This window comes from Cynoglossus semilaevis, chromosome 19 (genome assembly GCF_000523025.1).
Source record: "Cynoglossus semilaevis isolate Cse_v1.0 chromosome 19, Cse_v1.0, whole genome shotgun sequence".
Taxonomy (NCBI): Eukaryota; Metazoa; Chordata; class Actinopteri; order Pleuronectiformes; family Cynoglossidae; genus Cynoglossus; species Cynoglossus semilaevis.
Window position 1 is genome coordinate 3,853,629 of NC_024325.1, and position 19,549 is coordinate 3,873,177.

General features: G+C 38.0%; 1 protein-coding gene across 5 annotated transcripts in view; it reads left to right on the top strand.

Annotated features, from left to right (window-relative positions):
* The window catches only part of specc1 (sperm antigen with calponin homology and coiled-coil domains 1), a 50,812-nt gene that overhangs the window by 3,433 nt on the left and 27,830 nt on the right, over window positions 1–19,549 (top strand). For 2 of the 5 annotated variants that reach the window (XM_025065423.1, XM_008332348.3), the window contains exons 2-4: window positions 9,192–9,373; window positions 9,486–9,615; window positions 17,925–19,480. In XM_025065423.1, the coding sequence (XP_024921191.1) occupies window positions 9,192–9,373; window positions 9,486–9,615; window positions 17,925–19,480 (1,868 nt within the window). Of the gene's footprint in view, window positions 1–6,330; window positions 6,475–9,191; window positions 9,374–9,485; window positions 9,616–11,735; window positions 12,623–17,924; window positions 19,481–19,549 lie in introns of those variants that run through there. The other 3 variants (XM_017041841.2, XM_017041840.2, XM_017041842.2) reach the window with 3 other exon arrangements.

The window sequence follows — 19,549 nt, forward strand, 5'->3', positions numbered from 1 at the left end:
AACATCAGCACAGAGGTAAATTAAATTAAAATTATAATTACGTTTTTTGGCTCTATTGAGTACAGGTAGTTTAAGTGATCGTTTTACTTTGAATGAGAAACTTCCTGGTACTCTGCAGAGTAATAATGAACCGTTTATTGTAATCAAACGTATTTCCTTGTCTCAGCATTCTTTAATTAGTAAGTACCATTAAGCGAAACAATAAAAGGTCTTATTTCAAGATTATTGCCGTACTATAATCGGTTTCTCAGTGGCTGACTTAAGCTAAGCATGTACCATGCTTCCGCAAACAATTTTTTTGTTGTTGGACAACTTAACACTGATCAAATGATCACATGCACTTAGAAATGCTAGAAGTTTCTAAAATGGCCAGTATTGAGAATCCCTTGAAACACGTGGAGAGATCAGTTTGCCAAAGAGGAGTGATTTAAATTCCAGTAGAACAGTGTAAGAAAGTCATTCAGTTATTTTTCCAAAGGTCGTTCTACCAAATATGAAGTTAATGGTGCCAGGAATCTTTTTCAGTGCAGTTCTGTGTATCAGGTGTGTCTTTTCCCCAGCTTTTTAGAGAATTATTTTTATTATTAAGATTATTAAGAGAAATGAACATGTAAATACCAAATAGATGTTTTTTCAACAATTACCTAGTATAATTAGTGTAGGGTCTTTACAGAACTATAATGATGCTGATATGTTTGGCCATTACTGTGGCCTTCCTGCTCTAATGTGCACATGCTTCTTTTTTTTTATATATTCTTCACATTCTTTCCATGTAATATTTTTTGTTTGGCCAGTAAATTTGTCTCATTTGTGTCTTGGGGTTTTGGTCAGAAGAAAACACTGAGCTTGTGTGGAAGCCAGGTCTGGTCTGGTCTGGTCTGGTCTGCACACTGTTGTAGTGGCATGTCATTACTGCAAATGGAAACAAAACTGATAAGAACAACAAAAGGACAGACATGGCATTCAGTCAGTCACATGATCATGGTCCAGAGCCCCTTCATCTGTGGTTCTACACTGCGTTTCAAATTATTATGCAAATGGTATTTTTTTTATTTTCCTAAATAGTTGATGTAAATGACAGTCATCAGCGATCAACTGTTAGAGTACAATTAAAATGTTATTGAACAAACCTCCTAATCATAACAGTATTTTTTTTTCTAAAAAATAAAAAAAAACTTGCACAAATGCACAAAGCAAACAGATATTTGAAGCTGCTGGTGCCCATGGAGTCCCGCGAACATCAAGGTCTAGGATCCTCCAGAGGCTTGCAGTTATGCATAAACCTTCTATTCTATTCAGTGGGCCCAGAAATACATGGTCTTTAGGTTAAAATATAGTCTATATTTTATACTAAAATGTATGGGTTGCTTGTTTGTATGGATGCATTTGCAAATTGACTACATTTTAGTTTTGCATAGAAGCAGAATTGCCTTTTTTTTTTTTTTTACAGAATGTGAATCTGGTCTAGTGTCAGTGAATGCAGCATAAGATGTATAACGTTTTCTCATAACAAAAATCAAATACTTTGTCCTTTTAATACCAGTATCTGTCACCAATGAAATACATTTCGACCTAATTAATATACTATATTCCGTCAGTTAGCTAGTTAAAAAAAGCAGACTTCAAGTTTTTTTTTTTTTTTTTTTTCTAAGCCTCTGGTTTTCATTTCAGAAACATACAGGAAACAGCCTGCATTCTTGAAAAGCATCACCATCGACTGGATTGCTTAAAGGAATGCTGCTGCGAAATGGTCACTTGGGTAAAGCTAAGATTTCATCTCAACTCCCGAGTGTCACGCTTAATTTTACCAAAGCCTTGTGGGCAATAAAAACATGTAGACAAGCTAGTTACAAGTGTGAGATAATTGTTTTATTTATTTAAATTTTTTTTTGTGTGTGTGAAGGTGAACTGGACAGACAGGTTTCACCTGTTACATGTGATGTACTTTTGCTGTTGTGTAAAAATGTGCTAGCCAAAATAGGTCTGGTCTATTGTTAACTATCCTTTCCATATACTGCAAGTTAAAGTGAACACACCCTAGTGCATGAGAGATCTTTCAGTCTGTGTTTTGTGTTCTGGTCACACTGCCCAATGGCTCTGATACTGGGTCATTGTGGAAAACCATTGGTCACTCTAATGTGGTTCTCTTTTTATGTTCTCATCGATGTTACACTTGTTTTTCTGGGGGAATCCACCCACTCTCCATACATTTAGTCCAGCAGCTTGACTCTATATTAAACAAGAACTCTGACACCATTGAAGCAGGATGTTTGCCTCTCAGGGGAACCAGGGTCTGAGAAAGAGGAGAGAGGATGAACCAAATAAAATATGCATGAAGTCTGAATCGGTTTTCCTTCCTCAACTATATTTTGACAAATTGGGATTTGTGAAATACATTTTGCACAATATAACCACAACTGTAATTATGACTAAACAGTGGTGTATTTTGCTACATTGTTTTAATAAGTACAAAGCTTTATTACAGCAAAATGGTATTATAAATTTATTAGGCAAAAAAGCACCGTCACAGATAATGAAAAACGAAAAGATTAGTGTAGAAACTGCTGCCATCTGGACTAGCCTTACTAGTTATTGACTAGTGTACAGATCTTGAGCATGGCACTTTTCTTGTTAGCTCTCTTTTTTTTTTTGCTTAAACTAAACTATGCTGATCCCCAGACCTTATCCAATTAGATTTTTACCTTTAGGGACATTTGTCGGCTATAGGGTTTTAGAAAAAGCTAAAAAAAAAAAAAAAAATCATCTCAAGCAATTATCAGCCTAATGTATTCTTCAGCAGTGGAGGACATGCATTGAAATTTGTTTTCAACACAATGGCATGGTCATGTAGAACATATTATATAAATAAAAATGTCTTATTTCCCCAACTAGATTGGGATCTACCAATAGTGTGTAGTAGTGCTCATATACTGTAAGAAACGTACCTCAACATATCATGTAAATATAAAGTATGTTAACTTTATATGAGTAAATATATATGCATCATTTTCAATGTAGGTAGAGCACTTTAGCCCGGTCATTTGAATAGCAGCTCCCTTGCTATGTCTTGTCTTATCAGCTGTTTCATGGTCTTTAGGTTAAAACATATTCTATATTTTATACTAAAATGTATGGGTTGCTTGTTTGTATGTATGGATGCATTTGCAAATTGACTACATTTTAGTCTTGCCTTATTTTTATATTCTATATTTTATACTAAAATGTATGCGTTGCTTGTTTGTATATATGGATGCATTTGCAAATGGACTACATTTTAGTCTTGCCTTTTTTTTTTTTTTTTTTTTTTTTTACAGAATGTGAATCTGGTCTAGTGTCAGTGAATGCAGCATAAGATGTATAACGTTTTCTCATAACAAAAATCAAATACTTGGTTTTTAGTTTGTCCTTTTAATACCAGTATCTGTCACCAATGAAATGCATTTTTACCTAATTAATATACTATATTCTGTCAGTTAGCTAGTTAAAAAAAGCAGCCAAAAAAAGTGTGGACACAGCTGGGCTATACTTGTACGGTAGATTTTTTGCCATCTACCTGCTCATTTAACTATAAGGCAATTTATTTTAATTTTTTTTTTTTACACCTGTAATTAGTGTAATTAGATGGTTGGTGGAATACTGACTTTTCTGCTTTTGTTTGGGAGGAGGGGGTTAAAAAAAATCACCTTCCACTTCTCTGACGCAGCTTCTGCAGAGGAAGTGTGTATGTTATCACCTCACATTAAAGAGGAACTCGGAAGGAGAACAGAGTCTGTCTCACAGCAGGCCACGCACACAAATTCCAAACTCTTCCTGTTTCACTCTTGGCAAGATAATGCGTTTGCCAGCTCAACACGGCAAGTTTCGTTCTCAGACCCAGGTGCAGTACAGATGCTTGAGAGGTACAATTGACAGTAAATCACTTTGCTCATAAATTCTGAGCATATTTCTCCATAATTGATAGGAAAACAGGAAATGATTTACCTTCAATATTTGTTATAATCCAAGGCAGAAATGCATCAGTAGATAAGCTTAAATGTTTTTGTCATGTTATTCGCATTAAATCAAATAAGCCATATTATTGTGTCTTGTTTAAACCGTGTCAGTATGCTTGTAAAAAGCAGCAGTTGTTTGACTAAAAATAACATCCATCAATACTTCTTGAAAACTGGAAAAGTCAGGCTGCCAACAGTATAGAAACGGAAAACTGGAAAAGTCAGGCTGCCAACAATACTGTTACTACAAACAACTCATCATTTCAGTCAATTCAAATTTTGACTATAGTAACACTTTTATAGCCAATGCAATTAAAAACAGAACATTTTAAATATCTAATAAAATTAAAAAAAAATATATGAGTGAACTCATATATTGTGTGCAGCATTGTTGTCGGTGCGGAGAAGCTGAGTCAGTGGTCTTTCCTGTAGACTAATGGAGGTGACTTGCAAGCAACAATAAGGAGTTTGCCTGTTTATGGTTTTGTCCAAGGACCCTGTCTCTTAACGCACAATGACAGGAACCCCCCCACCCCCCCAGAGACCTATCTGACAGAGCCCACTGTGCCCATCATTATTTATTAACGCTTGCTCTGTTCTCTTTCAGTGCATGCTTCTTGTGTGACCTCATCAGAGGCAAAAAAAAAAAGAAAAAAAAAAGACCATTAACCAGTCCTGAGTGGCTGACTGGTTTTGTGTCTTTGTCAGAATTTCCCATTGATTATAAAGCGTATTTAACTTCACAATAACAAGTGACATGTCTGTGAGCCAGGAAGTGAGTCAGTGTTGGAAGGTGTTCTTCCTGGCTTTTTGAGCAGATGCATGAATGTAAACTGAAGGCTTAACTAGCCTAAGGAATTGATGGACCTGTGCAGTGGAAAGGAGAACTAGTTGGACATACATTTTTAGTCATATTTTTTATTTTTGTTTTGTTTCTTTGCTTGAAAAAAAAGTCCCTTTAAAAAAGCCTCTTATTTGTCCCACATTTGGGAAATTTACAGTGTGAGTATCACACAGGCTGCCACAGGAGGTGCTATTGAGTATGTGGTTGCACGTGGGTTGGGTCGGAGGGGAGGAAGGGAGCTTTGTTGGGGTTTTTTTTTTATGTTTGGAGGAAGGCCAAATTGTCAGACATTGAAAACCTGAGTGTCTGTGGTTAAACCTGAATATAGTGGCTCCCATCTGGTATTACTGACACCATTCATTTTGTAGGGCCTTGTCCTAAATCAAGTCACATGAGAATAAATAGCAGACTTTTTCTAAATAACATGTTGATGCTTCACAGTGATTTGCAGTTTTTGGTTCTGTCTCTACTACAGGATCTGGTTGAGAAAGGCTGTGTCTTTTCATCTACAAAGTTTGCTCTGACTGCCATCAAAGAATTATTTCCTCCCCCCTTTTTCCATTCAGAAATATGCACAACTGAATCAAATGTGGTGTAGTTTCAAGTCATCAAACGTTACCATGAAGGCTTTTTTTTTTTTTTTTAAAGTCAGCACTTTGGTCGTCAATTATAAAACTGACACCCGCAACTTGTGTTTTTGTGCAGTAGATAACTAATACATCATGTGAATTTTGGAATATGTCTGAGCTGTCCGAAAACAATCGTCTTTAGGTTTCCAATGCTTACATGAAAAATAGACTGGTGTAAAAAAAAAAATTTTTTTTTTTTTTTCTTTGTACTGTGAATCATATCACACCTAAAATTTCTATCTGCGGTGGTGTGAGACAGTGCAGAGTCTGCAGCGCCAAAAAAAAACATTTGCAACTGTGCTGCGCCCTTTTACAAGAGGTTTGTGGTATTGTAGGGGTGTGGTTAGTCAGGCCAAGTTGTTCAGTTTTCCACTTGCCACAAAAACTGAAGTGTTTCATCACAGGCCAGAATGCAGAAAACTTTCAACCCACAGGTTTTTAACTGCCTCGGAATACATGACATTGTTGGAATGAAACTGAAATCAAAATAGATTATGAGGGGAAGAAATGAAGACCCTTTTCCAAAAGCAGCCACCACCACAATATGTAGTGTGTCTGCTGCTATAGCAGCCATATCAGCACTGACAAAGACTGGCTTTGTCAGTGCTTTGTGGGCAGTACAAAGCGCCCAGAAGTCATCCGAAAATACAGAGTTATTAACATCTTTCTCTAATAACTGTTACGGATAAACGTTACAGCTATGATTTTACAAGTTTCGGTCACAGACGAATGGAATGACCAATAACTATCCTAAAAAAAAAAAGAACTGCTTTAAAAAAAAATGTTTACATTTTTTTGTTGTTGTTGTTGTTTGAGAGAAAGTGAGGAGGAAACGACATAAACAACAGAGCAGTTAGCAGCCTGCGGTACTTCCTCATCATGACTGCTGCAGAGGCGAGCAGTCCTCGTTCCCTGTTTGTCATATTTGCCCTCAAAATCTCTCAGTGGACGAAATATTTTTAGTAAACCGTGCTTCAGGGATTTCAGAGGGCACACGCTGAGACAGTGGGTAAAACCTCACAACGTTTTGTTGTCTTCCTTTTCTGTCTCACTTTATTGAATTTTTTACCTTTCAGATGTGAACGACTGGCTTCTTTTATTGGCATTGTTTGCTTTGAAGGAAAGTGGTGTTTGAACATTATGGGATTTTTTGGGTCAAACTACTGTAAGGTGGAGGAAATCCAGACAAGGTGGAGACAACCAAGTCTGTAAAAAAAATGTTATTTATCAGCCATCCTACCAAGCCCAGATACAAGGCAAGTCCATTAGTTGTTAATGAGTGAACTGGAGATACAAATAATTGTTGGCTGCAATCGCAGCGTTCACGTTCTAGGTAGTGTTTACCGTCTTTGAAACAGGCAGTAAGAGCAGTGTGTTATCGCAGTCATTTCCAAATAATGTTAGGGTACATTCCTTTCACATGTAGATCACATTCAGAGCAACATACACTTAGGGTCATTGAATGGTCAGGGCTGGCAGCTCGAGTTTCTTTTTATAATCCGAGGCATTTTGTGGTCGTGGCAAACTGAACTGGGCAAGTTACACATCCGAGTATGAATGTGGAGAAGTGGCGGCTGTTTTTTCATGCTCACACAGCGGTGGGCTGTAGAGACTAATTCTTGGTTTTGTTTTAAACATTTTGCCGAGCAGGACCTCTGCGACAGTGTTTTCCCCGTGTAATTAGACATGAGGTTTTTTTAATGATACTTTAAGGACCTTTAGTAAGTATTTGTTGCTGTTGTTTATAGATTCTGTGTCTAATATTTTACATGTTATCTCAGGCTTTAGTGCTTGTACAATATTATCATTCTATCTTCTTTTATATAACATCACCACAAGTTGTCTACAGAGCGCAGAGGCAGTTTGGGCCTCGACCCAAAACTGATATCAGCAGACACGATTTCTCTTCATCTAATGACAGCAATCCAATGCCATTGGCAACAGTCAGGAGATGTCTAAGAAACTGCTCCATTCTGGCATCCGCTCAGCCTTGACGTTAATCTTCCTGTCTTATGAACTAATGTAATTACAGCAGATAATTACATGTTATTTATGGACTGTGGTGACAACAAATTACATTTGGCTTTTGGATTTATTTTTCTGGGTGTAGGTTAAGCACAGTGTCATTATCTCAAATATTTGTGTTTCGTCGAACTGCGAACTTTAACTGCCGTACAAAAAGTTGCTTTTTAAGAAAGCCGCCCGAGTGATGTTGCTGATCCTGGATGTCGTTTGGGTTAAACTGAATATGTATTCTGTGGGTCAAAACAAAGACAGTTAGGTTGTGTGTGCACCGTTCTGTCTCACATCTCATTAGAAAATACAGAGACTCATCGCCATGGCCTCGACACTTGTGGATAATAATTACACTTCTGTGTGTTAGTTTTTGTGTAGTTCCATCCCTGTTTGAATAAGGTATAACAGCTGATTTTTTTTTTTTTAGATATGTACAAAACAGTTTTTTAGATTTATTTTTCCCCTGTCTTTTCTTACTAACAACATTAACTAAACATAATACCACAAGTCAGAAGTGGGGGACGGTGTGTCATACTTCATACAGTGTCATAAAGTCACTAACTATATAAGTGGATCGAAGGAGAGAGAGTCACCATAATTCAATACTATTGAATTATAACAAATTCAGCACAGAAATAGAATGAAAGTGGGTTTACTGATAATACAGAATAAGTAAAAAAGATCAATAATTCCATCCCATTAATAACAACAAAAGGCACAATGGGAAACGAAGACAGACTCGTCAATTGTCTGTCTCTTGGTCCCATGGTGACCAGCTACTTTATTTTTTGGGGGGAAAAAATATTTATTTTTTTAGAATATTTGGGCACAACAACAGAGTTTTACTCTAGTACTTTTCTTTAGATTTCTGGTCAAAGAAATGTCGTACACATAAACATAGTTTTCTCTGCGGTTACTGCAGTACAATCGGAGAATACGTTTCCTAAAGCAAATCAATAAAGGGCAAACCCGCGTTTCTATGGTACATGAAAATCTCTCGGTCTTTTTTTACATACCATAAGTCACTTTCAGTGTCAAATATAATATATATAATATAAATATATATATATTTTTTATAATATATATATATATATATATAATATATATATAATATATAATATATATCATATAAATATAATATAAATATATTTAATATCCTTAAATATAAGGAAGCTCAACAGTGTTGACATCGCAGGAACTGTGGGTGCCACAAAAGCAACCACGAAGCTGTTTTTTTTTTTTTTTTTTTTTTTTTTTTTTTTTTTTGCTTTATCAGCATAAACATATATTAAAATACATCTACCACAGTAGGTCAAACAGCTTTCACAAAGAATTGATATTTTGACATGAGGCATTCTACTGGTCTGGAACGAGAAACTGGTTCAAATGACTAGAATCTGGGCAAGTCAAATGAGGCACTGTGGATATACTGTCGATTTAGAAAGTTGGGAAAGTATTTAAAGCATACGTCCTGGACGATAGGCCGGCCTCACTTGCTCCTGGAGGCTTGAGTCCAATCAGAGGGCTGAGTAGGGCTGAGAGTAGCTAAAAATGCATTTGAATTTATATTGTTAAATTCATGATTCAAAACATCCCCATGATTTCAGAATGGCTGGATTTTATTGAAATTGAGACTTCGGGTTTTCAGTACTTACTTTGAAAATGAGAGATATACTGGTTTAAGGTTTCCTTCTTTTTTTTTTTCTAAAGGTGTTACAGATTGTCAAATAGCCATGCTCAAAGTGGGCACCACCAAGGTGGGGCTGCCCAAGTCGGGACTCCAGGAGCGTTCCAAACAAACCTCCCTTGCCTCGTCTTCTTCAAATGGGTCCATAGGCATGAAGACCTCCAGATCCTCAAACACGCTTGCCGCAGACCAGCGCCTCAGCAGGGTGAGTCAGTAGCACACTGCACTCTGCGTACTATGTTGTGACTTCAGCTGAACTGTCATTGTCATGTTCTCAATGTCATAATGTTGACGTTAACAGCAAATGTGGTTTTCAGCTGAAGAGAGCGAGCAGCGACGACGCTTTGGCAAAGCCAACGCTGGTTGCTGCAGGCTCAAGGATGAAGAAGACTGTAACCACAGGAGCCATCTCAGATCTGGCTGATGCTCGACCACGCAGCCTCTCTGGTAAGGTTCAGTTCCTTTCAACAAAATGTATGGTTAAAAAAAAAAAAAAAAAAAAAGATTGTCACACTTAATTGTTACTTAACTTATGAGGGGTACTCCACTCCCTCAGTCCCACGATTCAAGGCACAACCTTTGATTACAAGCCCAACACTTTAGGCCACAGACTGCTCCCAAAAGATTATTTATCAGTGACGTCAAAGTTTTAAAAACCTCACTCTTCCTAATCACCCCATTCATCATCACTTCCGCCAATTTTTGTTGCAAGATATCCTTGATATCCTTTGTAAATGATAGAGGAGGTGGACTGACTCTGAAATTTAGTTTCTAACCTTTCTGTTATTTTGTTTAAAAAGCCTATTTCACTGGTTCATATTTTGAGGACAGAAAAGAAACAAAAACAACAGCAAAATGTAACTCTACCTGGCAAACTATTGTATATCACAATATTAATATACGGCTTAGGGCCACTAGAGGGCGTTATCACATAATAAAAGAACACTCCTTGTACTCTGTTTACTAGAGTACTAACTCTTGTGCTTCTAGGAGAGCCGGAGAAATTATTTAAGGCAGAATGTTTAGTTTTACCTCTAGCATTTACCTGGGTGAAGAGCTAAATAAGTAATAATAAATATAAATGAGTAAAGTGAAAAAAAAAAAACTTAATAAACCTGACATAATGAATAATGATATATGTATGGCAGTTGGTAATGATTTGAATTTGACTGCAGAAATTAGATTAGTTTTATCTATGTTATTGTGTTGATCCTTTGTTGTAGGAAATGTCTCTTTTGCTTAAAATAATTATTGCGTTGGATAATGAATGTCTTTCCCTCTTATCACATCCGAGTTCAAAACAAGAAAAATATAAATAAAATATAAAACCCTTTTTTTTTTAAATAAGCTGTTATACAGTGTGAAATTATAAAGGAAATATAAATAGTTCTAGTACAAATCTAGAAAACTGCTATTGAAAAAGAATTAAGCTTAATTAATTCAATACCACCAAGTCCCAGTGAGGGTTTTTCCTCTGGAAATGCATGTAGCGTAAAAAACGAAGCATGTTTTATATATATATATATTATTTATAAAAGAGCTCAATATAAAAATTCCTCAGTGAGATTTAGGGATGGCATACTGTGCATCTTAAAGTACAATAGTGTGATATTTTTCCTAATATGGAATTATAAACTTGTACCTAATACTTCTGTTGACTATGTAAAAAAATGCTAATGAAATTGTGTTTCACACAAAAAAAAAAAAAAAAAAAAGACATGTCATAAACACTTGATTTAAGCATCAAATCATAAGATCTTTTCATTAAAAAAAATCAAATGTTAAAAACATGAAGTCAACTGAGACAAATGTGTTTCCGTGAATTTGGTTTTATATATATATATAAAACTGATTTGACTAAGTTATGCACTCAACACTTCTTCTCATAAGAGTGTGGGCGAAATGAACCAGGAGCTTTGGGCTTATGTAATAGTGTAGATGCTAAAACATCTTAAAATAGCACTCTGCACTACACGTCTGTGATAGTGTTGCAGTTATGTTGACGGACAAATGGGACTCGATTTTATTCTAACCCTTAAATGTACTACAGAATAAGTATTTAAAAAAAAAGTATAAAGCATATAATATTGGTACGAAGAATTGTAAGGTATGAGACACTATGAGACACTACCAAGGCTACGAGTACCAAGCTGAGCTCCATTTTTCCACTCGACACTCACTGTCCTTCGCTGGGTTATTTTACCCGTCACCTTATTTCTTGCTTTCATTTTCTCTCTCTCTCTCTCTCTTTCTCTATCTCTCTTTCTATCATCTAAATCGAGACCTCACTCCCAGTCCTTCTCCGATGCTTAGTGGCCCGACACTGTGTCGTGCTGTCCCTCATATTACCTATTTTTACAACAATAAAATAAAATGTTTTCTTAATTATTATTATTATTTTATATTATCAATATATTTGTTTATATCTATCTATAATGGGGGAAAATGCAATCTTAATCACTTAATCTTTAAATCTTGCACAATTGATTATTGAGATTTTTGCTTCTTAGTTTTTTCCTACTTGTTACTTTCTGTAACTCCAAAAAGTGAGTTGTTTTTTGTTTTTTTTTAAATAAACCAAGTGTGACATGCTGTTAAAAATAAACTGTAATATTGTGTAATGACTACACCCAGGAGTTAGCATCCAAAACTGCTTCTCTTGAAATGAAAAGGTTCTGAAAACCTGGGGTTGCCTCTTATTCCCAGCTAAGTATGTTCCTCCCCAATTTAGTGGATATTTGTGTGTATAAATGTTGTACTTTTGAGTAGCGCAGATGAAGCAAGGTCCGAAACTGCGAGTTCACCGAGGATTGTGTTCTCCTACTACTGCCAAAATTACAAATACCGTCTGCCTCTCCTTTCCTCCTGATCCTCTTTCCTTCCTTTATCCTTGCCCACTGCTTTCACCCTGCATGCCGGTCCTTTCACTTCTCGTCAAATGGATGGTTTATCTACAACCATTGTTTAAACTACTAGTGAGAGTAAATTGGCTGACAGCAGAGGGAGGAGATACATTATCGTGTGCGCTGGGAGGAGGTGAGAGGAGACTAGTCTGGGAAGCCCCGCCCCTCCTCTGAGCTGATTTCAGTCATCATAATGATAATGAACACAGCGCTGCGCGTGTTAGAGTACAGACGCACACACACACATTCACATATTTCTTCAACTTCAACCTTTTTCACGGGACACAGTGTCTCTCTGTCTCTTTACAAATGCACTCACATGCGCACACTGTATTGGAAGGAAGCGGGAAGTTAAGAGAAGAAGCGATATACGGGAAGGAATTTGTGTTCCATTGTGTTCCCTCTGTTTGACTGGTGCGGGTGAACAGAAGACATTCACCTCCCCTTCAGCCGCGGATTCTTGGATTAGTCCACGTGGGTGCACAGAGTGGGAGTTGCGGAGTGGACCAATATGGGGAACCAGGCGGGAAGACAGGAAGAGAAGGAGTCAGGTCTGCTTTTACCGTAGCTTGCTGTTGTTCTTTAGCATCACTCTGTTGTCTTTGCGTATTTTGTGTTTTGTCTGTGTTAATGTAAAATGTTTTTTTTTAATAAAAAGCACTAAGAAGTCAATAGACAGTCTAATGATAACTGATGGAGTTCCCATGTGAGTTGGTTGTAAGGATGTTCTGCTAGTATGGAAATGATGCGAGTATGATATTATCTGGTCTGCTGAGGTCGAGTCTCATAGAATAGGAATGTTTTTAATTTTTCTGTTAGAGACAATTGCATTAAGGTTTGCTTGTGTACATGCTGCGCATATGTTATCAAATTTGTTCAGAGGGAGAGAGAGTCGGGCAAGGAAAACACTGAGCCACGGGCCACACAAAGTGACTTGTCGGGCCACATTTGGCCTGCGGGCCTTGAGTTTGACACATGGACTAGTGTGTGTTGAAACGACGTAACTTCATTGAATTGACATTTGTATTTGGAGGATAGTGCTTAGCGGAATTGAAATGGACGGTCCTGCATGAGAGACTAGACATACTTGAAAACGATTAGCTTGTCCCTGTTTGTTTAGTTTAGAGTTGACTGTTTACCACACATTCAAGTTTCCAAGGCGATGGAATTCATTTCAATTCTGCTTCAAACAATGTGCACCTGTCAATTAACACGATTCCTCCTTCTTCTTGGTTCTTATTTTTATTTGCGTTTGTCTATTGCTTTGCCTGGACAGACGTGACTACCAGCAGTATATCATTGGATCAGGGCTTATGATGTCATTCACATTCACACGCCATAGCGACTAAGTGTTACAAGACCGAGACAGCTAGGCTTCATCGGACGGAGTTGGTGGCTAATATTAGCAAAACAAAAACCTGTGTGAAACGAGAAGGACCAAATTCAAACTCGATTGGTGGAAATGTCTTTGCAGGGAAAAGAAAAGGTCATTATTATGCCTCTATTTCATTTTATTTATTTATTTTTGTTCAATTTCATTTTATTTATTTATTTATTTTTAAATCCACAAGTGTTCGCTCATAAACACAAGCTAATGGAAAATATAAAGCTGATACTTCAAAAAAAAATGCATAAACTCTACTCAGAAGTGTTGAGGTTGGCCATGATATGCTGTGTTTTAACAGCCAATGGGAGGCTGTGGTTTCTGAAATGTTAATTGTCAAGGGATCAAAATCAAATTCCATAGATTAAAGGTTCTTGGAGGTTATTTTTAAAACGATGGCTTTATGGTTTAATAAATATTTTTTATAATAATTTTTCAGTTACCAGTTTAGGTAGTTTCTCTAAGATTGATGGACTTTTTCTTATGTATTCTTTTACCATTACTTAATTCTGGGAAGACTAGTAGTATTTGTGATCAACAGTTCTGGAGGTTTAAGGGAATTTCCTTTCTTCATAGTATAGCCGATCCTGTCTTACAAACTGAGAAAGAAGTGTCTTGGGTTACAGTGGTTCAGTTTGATATTTCATAATTTCTCATTTCTCTTACTAGTGGTTTGATAGTGATAGTGCCCGCCTCCGAAAGCAGAGAGCAGGTAGTTCACTTTCCAGAGGAACCATATACTGAGTGCCTGAAAGGGCAGCCTGTTGCAGCAGATCTGCTGTTAACACTAACGTGTCCTAAATGTGGGATCAAATTATTATTATTAGTTGTGTAAATGCTGCTTCTGACCATGACGCTATAGTCTGCAACAAGTTAAAGAATGCGGAAGTGCACATCTGCACCCTGTACCAGGGCATTGATGAAGGGCAGCGGTTTCACATTAGGAAACAACTGTGTTCACTTTCTGATAGTTGAGGAAGTGACGTTAGTCAAAATTTCCTTAGCAACACACAACTGGTACAATGGATACCATCAGCCACTAAAAAAGCACACACTGGTTACTTGTCCTGTTTTTGGTAACTTAAGGCCAAAGTCTTAGTATCGAAAGTTCATTCTTGGCGTCAAACATGGAGTAAACGAATTCCTATTCTAATTTTATTTTCAGTTAAATTAAGTTTTTCAAAAGGCAGGACTTTCTCTAATCAAATCTGCAATAATGTAAAATTAAAAAAAACAGGGACTTATACAGAATCAGATTTTCATTATAGCATTTCAAAAAAAAGTGTAATGTGACACACGCACGTTTTTTGGATTTTCATTATAGCATTTCAAAAAAAAAGTGTAACGTGACACACGCACGTTTTTTTTTTTTTTTTTTTCAAAACCCAAAGAAATCACTGAAAAGCAATCTCTTAACGCTTCTGCTCTTACATTCCAGTAATGGGAAAGGAATGCTTGAGTCAAAGCAACTGTCTGATATTTGCCAGTTGACTTAGTATGCTCTGTCTGTTGCACAGAGGAACAAAAGTGACAGAGACGAGCGTTCTCTTCACACGCACCCCTAATGAAACGACTTCAGTCCACCTTTTTCGCGTGAATTACAAGGTAGCACGTTGTGGCACAAATTTCCCATTTAAATGCCCATCGAAGATGAATACAGCAATTGATTGCAGTCAACACCTGCAGTTGAACATCGTGACTCACCAACAATGACCTTCCTGTTTTGAAGTGTGCCTGTGCAGATACTGGTTGCGTTTAACTGAAATGGTGTTTTTGGCATGCGCTGCCACAAAGCCTCTGCTGTGGATTTTGAATGCCTGTCCTCTTTAGAGAGAAAGAAGCTGAATTTTGTCAACTACACTGTGACCATGAAATAACTTAATGTGTTTGTGTCAGTCTCCCTGGTCAGGATTGTAACATTTAGCCGGCCATCTTTTAACCTATAAAGAACATAAATGCATTTTTTTTATTTTATCATTACGAGCAGAGAGTCATTTTATTTAAATGGCATTTTCTCTTTCATTCATTTAGAACATTATTTAACAGGTAGTATTTGACAGTGTGTGCGATGTTCTATGAATTACAGCAAGCTGTTTTATGACCAACCGAAGTAGAAGTGCTCACCAGAGAGCAATTTCACTGCTGGCTGTAATAGATTTAGTGCTTCGTAGATGTAACTACAAACGGTTACCAAAGACAGTGCACATAAATTGAGGCAGAATCTTATCTTAGTCTAAGTGGTACGGGCAGGTTCATTGTGAATAATCTCGTAGTCCGAGACACAAAAAAAAAACCCCAATATAAATTCATCTGCAGTTTAAATTTAATCAAAACAACCAAAACCCCAATATAAATTCATCTGCAGTTTCAAAACAACCAGTAATATTCTTTGGCCTAATGTCTGCATTATGGAAAAATGTTGTGAACAACTATTTACAAAAATATCAGTTGGGCTTAGTTATGAACTTGTGATTTTTTTTTGAAGTGAAACTTCAGGTTATTAATAGCACATTTTTTTCTTACACTACATACTTCGTAATAAAAACATAAAAATCAATGTGTATAGAAGGTGGGGTTAATAATATAACCACACGAGAAATTAAATTTGAAATAAAACACACATCAGTGGTATTCGTTTCTTATATGTCTCTTTATCTGTAGCCTTTCGAGTTCCTTCCAACAAAAAAATGTATGTCCTAAAACATGGCGCATACACTGCTAACGCTACAAGTCCTGCCAGTATATATGCGGGCCAACTCTAATACGCATTTGATGATCTCGCGGGCCAAATATAATTACACTGTGGGCCAGATTTGGCCCCCGGGCCTGAGTTTGGTACGTGTTCTAGAAGGTTGAATACACTGTGAGCCAGATTTGGCCCCCGGTCCTGAGTTTGGCACGTGTTCTAGAAGGTTGAAAAACTCTGTATTTAGAAGATAACCAGCTTCTGTGATATTCAAAATATTAGAATGATACTTTTTATCTGATTGGGATTGGTTAAGCTCATCTTGCAGTGAAATTCAAAGTTGCCAACTCTTTAATCATTTTCACATTTTTCTGTCAAGATTACTTATTTCAAATATATTTACTCTCAACCCCAAATGAGGTATTGTATGTCATCGTTTGGAAAAAAAAAAACATGTACCACATTACTTTACAGAAGCTTTGGTGACCCCCAAAAAAGGATTTTATCAGTTCTTTCAAAAAAAAAACATGTACCACATTACTTTTGCTTTGGTGACCCCTCACGAAAGGATTTTATCAGTTCTTTATTTCTTTTATTCAAAGCACTTATTTTTCCGACCACAGCTGCACCCTTAGGAATGTTAAACCACTTTGTTTCTATGATAAAGTGTCAGTGTTGGCAGCTTCTGACATAGACTTAAGTTTATTTAATAAAAAAAAGATCAGTGTTTATCAATGACAGAGCACTTTAACAAGACAGAATGTAACATTTCCATTCCGATCGAGGCCATTTGTGTGTGTGTGTATGATGTCTGTGTCCACACTTTCTCAGTGATTCTCTGTCTGTTTCCTTGTGCAGGCTGCCTGTCTAGCCTCTGCTGCAAGAGCATGATTGTGACGGAAGACAGAGCGTTCATTGTCTGTTCGCTACCCTAGCTGTATTGTTCACTAATTCGCAGTTTGCCCGAGCGATTTTGTAGTTGTCATGCCTCAGCTACCCCCCTGTGCTGGGAGGCTGTTAGCTGCTTAAGTAAACAAATAAAACAAATATATGGGTTATATGAATGTCTTTGAAATAACTCGTTTAGGCTATGCTGAGACAGTGGTTGGCAGAAAACAGTGCTAAGTTTACCAGAGGTGTTCTGTATGAGAAAAAGGTGAAAAAGTTTTTTTTTTGTTCTTGCTTGATGTTAGCAAAGACAAATGGTGCTGTAATGGTTTTTTTATGAGAAAAAAGTGAAAAAAAAAAATTGTTTTTTTTTTTTTTTTTTTTTTTTTGTTCTTGCTTGATGTTAGCAAAGACAATTGGTGCTGTAATTCTCTGTCAAATATCAAAAATTAATTCACAATACATATATTTTCTGTTTAACATATGCATTCTTTCATTTATCTGACGAGAAATCAATCATAATTGTCCTTCTACATCACACCAAGGTTTAATTATAGAGCGCACTATTTACCCCACTGCTGGAGCTCACAAGAAATAGGTTTCGAATCATGATAAAGCCCTTTATTTAATATCAGTAAGAGCTGCTGCATTGTGTTGTGACTTATAGGTGAATGTTTTAGTCGTTCTTGACGCAGTTGAAGTTGGTTCTGGAAGAATTGGAGGTCATTATGTTAAGTGCAGTAAAAGCTTTCCAATAAGAGAATTTCCCATTCTGGTTATGGACACTGAAATGCCCCCAATGTGTTGTGGTAGGGTCTGGGAGATGGATAAGACTTTCACTGCAAATGCCCTAAAATGCATCCCAACACCAACAGTATGCGCTTCTTGTTTTTAGGTGCTCAAGCACATAAGAAGTCTGGAATACCAGCCCCTAAAGAAATCCACTCCATTATGACAAGAGACAGGATTCCATTGAGGGATCAGCTGAGGAGCTCCTCTACAAAGAAAATGGTTTCTAGTGCCAGCACTTCCAGCCTCTCCTCCCTGGCAAAACAGACACGTAGTTCAACTAAGACTCGGGGAGATACAGAGGGCCAGGAACGGGGAAGTTTGGAGTGCCAGGTGAAGGAGCTTCTGGCTGAAGGCAAAGCAAAAGACTCAGAGATCAGCAGTCTCAAGATGGAGCTGCAGCGTTGCAGAGGTAAATCCTCTTCTGCCTCTGCTTTGTCCTCTCCTACTGCCGTCTCACAGCAGAAAACTGACGATAAAGAGCATGGTCAAGTGGTGGAAGCCATTGTTCTAGTTGGTGAACTCAAGGAGAAAAATGGGAAGTTTCAGAAAGAGCTGGCAGCCCTCAGAGAGGAGAACCATGGGCTAAAGGAGAAGCTGCTTGGCTTGGAATCTTCCCAAGGTTCCAGTTCAAACACCACTTTGAAGCTTTTCGTAAATGGCCTGAACTCCGACACCAGCTGTTCGCCACCACAAAATACCCCCCCTTCGTCTGGCAGCCCAACTAAAACCTCTGTCTCTCCCAGCTCAAGAGATTCGAAGGACTCTCTGTCGTGTAACCCCTCTGAGTTTGAAAAAATCCCGTCATACTCGGAGTCAGTGAGCAGTGATGTCAGTGCTGAGGCTCTCACTGCAGGGGTGGTTAATATCACAAAGGGTAAAAATATGTCCGTGCAGAGCTTAACAGAACAGATTCACAAGATGGAGGAAAACCATCATAGTACATCAGAGGAACTGCAGGCAACATTGCAGGAGCTGGCGGACCAGCAGCAAGTGGTACAGGAGCTGACAGCTGAGAATGAGCGACTTGCCGAGGAAAAACGACTATTGCAGACCTCGCTTCAACAGCGGCGGGAACACATGGAGGTGCTGGCCCAGAAGAATGAGGCGCTGGCTGTGCGACTTCAGGAGCAAGCAAACACTCATGCCGAGCGGGAGGAAGAGTTGGGTAGTCAAGGACCTCGGCTGGCTGAGTTAGAGCAAAGGTATGCTGAGCTGGTGGAGAGCTCGCGCTTTGAACGGGAAAAATTGGTGGCCATTCAGCAGCAGCTCACCGGAAGCCTCAGGGCTTTGGAGGAAGAGCACCAGCTGACCCAAGGCCAGGTGCGTGGCCTAAAAGAGGAGGTGGACAGATTGCAGACCCAGCTGGACAGAGAGCTGAAAGCAGGAGGTCACGCAACTCGAGTGGCAGAGGAGCAGAAGGCAGCGGCAGAAAGCCTCAGACTTGAAAACAGTAGACTGAAGGCGCAGGTGGACATTGAAAGACAAAAGGTGGGGGAGCTTAAGGCCATGCAAAGTGCCAGTGACAGCACTGAGCTGCAAAACCTGTTGAAGACAGCCCACGCTGAGAGAGACAGGCTGGAAGTAGAGCTGACAGAGCTGAGACAGGAGCTGCTGAAGTCCAAGGTTGAGACTGACCACTTACAGACTTCCTTGTTCAAGGTAGGTGCTATACAGTACATCTCGTACATCTCATTTTTCAGTTCAGTACAAGTCATGACATGGCTCTTT